Here is a 6,406-nt window from a genome sequence, read left to right as displayed (position 1 = left end):
TAAATACTTATTTGAATGCTTATTCAAACACTTATTTTAACAATTATAAGTGCTTTAAGTCCCGAACCCTGCTTATGTACATTAAGTAAATTTACTAATCTAATTAAAGCAATTTAATAACGGCATAACTTATATTAAAATTTCCATCCATAGTTTTAAATTTTGAGTGTTACATATTACTTTCACTAAAATGTTGTCATAAGCGATAAAGAAAGTTATAAACATTGATAAATTTAAAATTTCATAGTAGTAACCAAAAATAAATAAAAATGTTATAATTATTGATTAAATATCATAATATTTAAATTTAAAAATTTTAGTTAGTATTAAAAGTCCGTAAAAATATTTTGTGGTAATTGTGGACGAGTATACAAAACCGATAAAACAAAAATTCACAGCCAAATAAGACAAATAAAATTCCATGCATTAACTCAACAGTAAAACTAAAAATAATCAAATCAATTATTTATCACCGGTTTTTAATTGGCAATGGATGCCCTTCACTATTAACTACATACTTATCAATAGATAACATGTGCCGATCATCTGACATTAACAAATATAGATACTTAAGGGTTTCTGCAAAAAAGAATGATTCAGTCATGTCTTGAGGACGTGTATCTTCTGGATCTAACACATTGCCAATGGATGTAAAACCACCAGCTACTTTAGTGTGTCGTTCAAATGCTTGAAATATTGACCAGCCCCAATCCTGATATGTTGAATTGCCTGATATTTGATACATGTACCAAAGACTTTCAACAAATTCAGGCCGTAATAAACTGTGTGCATCATTTATATTAACATACATGTCTTGATTGACATTAAGCTGTAGAAAAAAAATAAGCAAAATTAGAAAATGCTAGATATTTTAATATTAATTCAACCTTACATTTGTACCAAAATATACTATTTCTGGGGATAAAAATGTTGGTTGATCGGCATACATGCGATAGCATGTTTCCATCAGTTTTTCAGCCAATCTCATATGACTAGAAGGCATACCATAATGAACACCAAGTGCTAGTGTGCCCGGCAGGTAGCATACTAAATGATCCATCTTTGGATGAAATTCTCGTGATCCTGCTTTAAGTTCTCCTATATATGTTAAATTTCTTTTGGGTGATGTTCGCACTAATTGTGTGATTATACCATCAATGGCTTCCAAATAATCATCCTTCAAACTATAATAAACACATGTTTTTAACTGATGCTTTTGAAATTTAATAATTAATGATAATTACAAATCAATTGATTTTCCAGTTTGGATCCATTGTTTCAAAAGATATTCATAATAACTATCACCTCTAGCACCAATTTTAATCTCAGACCCTCTATGAAATTTGCCAGTATTTGGATTTATATAGATAGGTACAAGTCCATTAGGTTTGTCTAATGTGTGAATATGTTCAGATACTTTGAATGCAACAGTCTGAAATTTAATTGCATATGTCATAATCAGATTAAGCTATTAACTATGTTAGCATTACTCACTTCAAAATTTTTTGTACCAGTAGACCTTGATAAATCTCTAAATTCTAATTGTATGGTAGATACCTCTGCTGTACTCGAATCTGGGCTCCATTTGGGCGAATGAGCCATATGTGAGATTAGATTAACATCTGAATATGGTATTGGCGATGGAGATTTTGTAAAGCATGGCATAAGTCGTGAACCAATGTCTACCTGTAACAAATAAAATAATAATATAATAATTATATAGAATAAAAATAAAAATATTCAGTGTTTAATAATAATGAACTAATACTCACAGCTTTATCAAGAAATAATGAATCTTCTGAAAAATGGTAAGCACTTAAAAATCCACCCAACACTCTAATTGTAGTCTCAAAAAGGTTGACATCTTTATAATGATCAAGGTTAAAACTAGTACTAACCCATTCACGAGCTTCATCAAATTCTAAAATAAAACATAATCCATTATTTTATCAAATTAAGAAAATAGTGTTTATACTAATTTACAATCCAATATTAGTATTATATTAAGCAAAAACATAATTTTACATAATTGATACATTTTATGCTTTTTTACTAAAAATTAAAAGGTAAAAATATATACCTAAGCAAATTTAAAATTTTTATAATTATGCCTTCTTTATAAATTAAGATTTTAAATAATGTCTATGCTCAATACATCAAAAATAATATTTTCATATATTTGATACATATACACAGATATTAACTAGAATAAAATAGTTTTAGTAATCTGTATGCACATTATTTTACTGTTACACACAATAATATAATATATAAAGATGTCTAATTTGTGATACACAAGTTAACATCCGTTAAATCAAATTAATACTAGTACTAGCAGAACCTACCTTTTTTCAAATTCATTATCCATAGTGTATCTAAAGAATCAACAATGGTCAATCCTAGATTGAACCAATCTTGATATTTCCTGCTTATGGGTTTGACATGATCATGTCCCCAGGCATAACTGCAATATCCTTTCCATGCATGTTTAAATGCATTTAAAACTGCAGTTTGTCTATGACCAGTTGCTGGCTTAAATTGAATACCTTCGCCAGACGGTAAGCTTGCAGCATCATTAGATACAGGTGCAGCAATTTGTTCTTTTTGATCTGGAAGTTCGACATCTTCAACTTCATTAAACTTCACAGCATCTACATAACTTTGTAAATCTGATTTCTAAAACAGATTATTATTAGTTAGATAAGTCAAGAACATATAGGTCAATGAAATCATCAACTTCATAATCAAACATACAACATTCTGGGGCCAAATAGTTGCTTGTGGTAATTCAAGAGCATTAGTCTCAGATAATTCTTCAAAATTATTACTAGTTCCAATGAACCACAAAAGTAGTAATATTAATACTACAATAGCCAACAGGTATAAAATTAATTTCTGTAACTTTGATAACTGTCTCCAACACTATAGGAAAAAAACAATTGAATTAAATTACTTACATGAATAATGACAATAAAAATAATTTGTATTCTTTACCCTTCGATAAGAACTTCTGCAACTGTATTTTTGTGTTGGACTCGTCAACAAAACTGTGTCGAAATTCAACGACACATGGTCTTTTATCATGTTCAGTAGATATCAGTATTTTGTCTATAGTTGAAAACATATATCAGGTAAGTTAAATACAAGCTATATGCTCGTAGGAAGTACTTTAAGCGCCTACGCTGGTGCAAACAATTTTTAAATGTTAAACAATAAATCCATTCGGGAAAAAAAAAGTGGTAGCGTAGGTACAATAACAATACGGCGACAGAAACGCACAATAATCGTAAATGATAAATCGTTATTTGTATGTCTAGAGCAAATAAGGTACAACGTGTACAAATAACAATTAATTAAAAACCTAGTATGTACTTATTATAACACATTTAATTAGATTAATCAAACAAAATTTTTGTTTCGAACAGTAGGAACGTTTTGAAATTTGATCTGTAACCTGTGTTGTGTGCATGCGCTAAATCGTTTTAAAAGTTGATAACGTCATTTGATAAAAACCACAGATATAAATTATAAATCATAAACCGAGTACTGAAATTACGGTCTTGGAATACCGTGACTGAGATAGTAAAATTATTTTAATTCGTGATAAACGAAATGGGATTGAGGTATTATTAATGAAAGTAAGACACCCCAAACAAATAATATTAAATTTATCAATAACAAACATTCAAACATAAAATATTTAACTACGCAGTAAAATGCACCAATAAAATAAAATAAACTATTACCTATTATAATATTATATTAATTATATCCAGTTCCACGATGTCACTATCCAAGTAGGTACTTGCAAATAAACAACCGAATTTACGATTAGATTACAGTCAATTATAAACCGTTTGATTACTGCGTATTATATACAAAGAATATTTACTTATTTTAATTTATTCGTATGAAATACTTCAGGATAATAAACCACATGATATCAAATACCGTAAAAATATTTCAAAGAAAGCATCATTGACGATAGATCTATAATGACACACCTGTAGATACGTGTTGAATGTTTATCTTCGTCGTGCATTATCCAAACTTAAGTGCACAATGTATTTGTCATTATATTATCACATATTGTGGCAGTAAAAATGCTTTGATTTTTAATTCTATAGAAGGTTTTCGGTAGCAAATTGGATTTAGTCAAGAGTAAAATAGGTATTTTAATAACTCGATTTTTCTTAATACTTATATGAGAAAGACAAAAAAAAAAATAAATAAATAAAACGAAGGAAAAACTATAACTTTTTAGCCAAACCAATTTTCGTCAAAATGTATTTCTATATTTCATCATAATTCAAAAATAAATAACCGTAAAATCTTAAAATGTTCAGCAAATGTTTATAGTACCTATTTTAAATTTCTATACATGTTTTAACTTTAAATTTTCAAAATATTTTGATTTATCCATAGATAATTACAATTTTTGATTTTATTTTAGTCAATAAATAAATACGTGCATTGTTTATATCTTGTAATTTTGCGATTTTTTGCACTTTATAGTCCAAACACGTAATTATTTATAAATTAATATAAATTTGTGTTTCATGATAAGTACCTATGATTCAGTGGCGGTTTATCCCAAAGATGGGCCCGTGTGCAAAACTAAAAAAAGGCCCCCTTTATTTTTTTATTCTAAATAATATTATAGTTATAGATATATAAATCCCACAAGGTACTTTCCGTTTTTATTAAAATTATCATGGCGTTTAATATTTTGAGTAAGATGTCTCCAATCATTATTTCCCGTAACCCATGATGAACTAATTCTATCTTGAGTAGAAAACAACCAACAGCATTGACAATATATTTTATTTAAACCTGATTTGTAAAATAATAAAATTTTTCTGAAAATTATCTAGAATTATCACTGTCAGTTGGAAATGAGCCTTAGGCTGACAAGGCCCTTGAGAAATGATAACGTTTTTCTTGGTGGCTGAGTGGTTCTTTAAAATTAATTTTGTCGGTAGGAAAATGTTCACAGATTAAACTATAAAAATATTAGGTTCAACATTTTTAGTATTATTAGTATCAATACTAGATATTCAGTTGGCTCTAAGGCAGAATTACTATCAGTATTAATCGTATTTAATAATATACCTGAGTTATCAATATCTTGCTCTTTTTCTGTTTCTTCGTGGTTTGTTTTAAATATATATCAATTTTCATCCATAACAGGTCTTCTTTTGTTTAATTTTCCGTTTCGGCCTTTTCACTAGCAGATTTTGATGCCATTATAATAATAATTAAAATTAATAAAGTTAATATTTTATGGAGTATTTTGTAAATTATTTTGAATAGACTCTAAACGACGACACATGAGACTATAAAGTAATAAGTATCCTGAAATAATACAATCACGTAATGCTTTAACGAGAGGAATAGCGATAATATATTATCGCTATGAACAGAACAGCAAAAACGGCGCTCGTCGCCAACGTGTTAATCGTGTAAATCTATGTCATAGACGTCTGTATATGCACATATGAAATATGAAGATAAAGACTATAATACGACGGCCTATAAGCGACAAGGCGATAACAAAAAACCACGGGAAACAGATTGCTATAAATAACGTTTAGTCGCCGTCACAGAAGTACAGTACATCACGGAAATACAATATCTATTTTTTATAACAATAATATACTGATATCAGATTAAGAAAATGAGAACCATTTGAAAATGAAAACTATTTTTTTATTTTTTCGTAAATAACTGTATTTATTTAATTTAATTTTTTTTTTTGTGCTACGTTAAACAATAATGGGCCCCCCCAAAGCCGAGGTCCCGTGGCATTTGTACACATCGCACACATGTATGACACGCCACTGGTTATGATAGCGAATAATCACAATGTATAATAAATTAGTATAGTGTATACTGCATACCGATATACGCACGTCAAACACTATAACGTGTACAGTTTAAGTGAATGTATGTAGATATATCATATATTTAAATTGTAGTCCATACGGTCATATTGACTGTAAATGGTTTTCGATAAAAATAGAACATTATTATTTCCATAAATATATTTTATTTACTGACTAGCACCGGTGAAACTCGCTGTAAGTGAATACCTTAGGTCGGTAAAACTCGCTGTATGTGAATACCCTAGGTAGCTGAAAATCGTTTGAAGTGAATTTCCTAGGTCGGAAACAGGACTTTAGAATACCGCAGTTAGAAAAGTCTAGTAGGCGAAATCAGTGATAACGATGTTTGAGACGTTGGTACCTCTGATTTGGTGGTTCTACACTTTGGCGGTGTCGTTTTAAACGCGTAAATAATAATCTTATAATATAATAAAAGTATATAAAAGTCCAATTCGAACGTTTAGTGGTGGGTTATTTCATTAAATTCACATTCCGAAAAGGTAATTAAGTGTCTAGTTATC

At 29.0% G+C, this 6,406-nt stretch overlaps 1 protein-coding gene across 3 annotated transcripts; it reads right to left on the bottom strand.

Annotated features, from left to right (window-relative positions):
- Positions 1 to 325: 325 nt before the first annotated feature.
- LOC112599521 (endoplasmic reticulum mannosyl-oligosaccharide 1,2-alpha-mannosidase) lies at positions 326 to 5,183 on the bottom strand. Of its 3 annotated transcripts, none has more exons than XM_025346445.1 (9): positions 5,113 to 5,183; positions 2,995 to 3,108; positions 2,755 to 2,922; positions 2,346 to 2,676; positions 1,773 to 1,921; positions 1,495 to 1,686; positions 1,245 to 1,432; positions 893 to 1,184; positions 326 to 829 (listed from the first exon to the last, which is right to left on the bottom strand). In XM_025346445.1, the coding sequence occupies exons 2-9, from the start codon at positions 3,082 to 3,084 to the stop codon at positions 470 to 472; spliced, it is 1,770 nt and encodes a 589-aa protein (XP_025202230.1). In that variant the 5' UTR covers positions 3,085 to 3,108; positions 5,113 to 5,183; the 3' UTR covers positions 326 to 469. The 3 variants fall into 3 exon arrangements, with proteins under 3 accessions (XP_025202230.1, XP_025202231.1, XP_025202229.1); XM_025346446.1 differs by lacking the exon at positions 5,113 to 5,183 and adding an exon at positions 3,747 to 3,836; XM_025346444.1 differs by lacking the exon at positions 5,113 to 5,183 and having other exon boundaries at positions 2,995 to 3,542.
- Positions 5,184 to 6,406: the final 1,223 nt, after the last annotated feature.

The sequence above is a fragment of the Melanaphis sacchari genome, unplaced genomic scaffold (assembly GCF_002803265.2).
Source record: "Melanaphis sacchari strain LSU unplaced genomic scaffold, SCAv2.0 Contig528_pilon_pilon, whole genome shotgun sequence".
Taxonomy (NCBI): domain Eukaryota; kingdom Metazoa; phylum Arthropoda; class Insecta; order Hemiptera; family Aphididae; genus Melanaphis; species Melanaphis sacchari.
This window is presented reverse-complemented; position numbering and strand designations above follow the sequence as displayed.

Coding starts and splice junctions, on each gene's coding strand:
- LOC112599521 (XM_025346445.1), bottom strand. CDS start 3,084: ATGATAAAAGACCATGTGTCGTTGAATTTCGACACAGTTTTGTTGACG. Junction 2,677..2,754: donor CTATTTGGCCCCAGAATGTT/GTATGTTTGATT, acceptor AATCTGTTTTAG/AAATCAGATTTACAAAGTTA. Junction 1,687..1,772: donor CATTATTTCTTGATAAAGCT/GTGAGTATTAGT, acceptor TATTTGTTACAG/GTAGACATTGGTTCACGACT.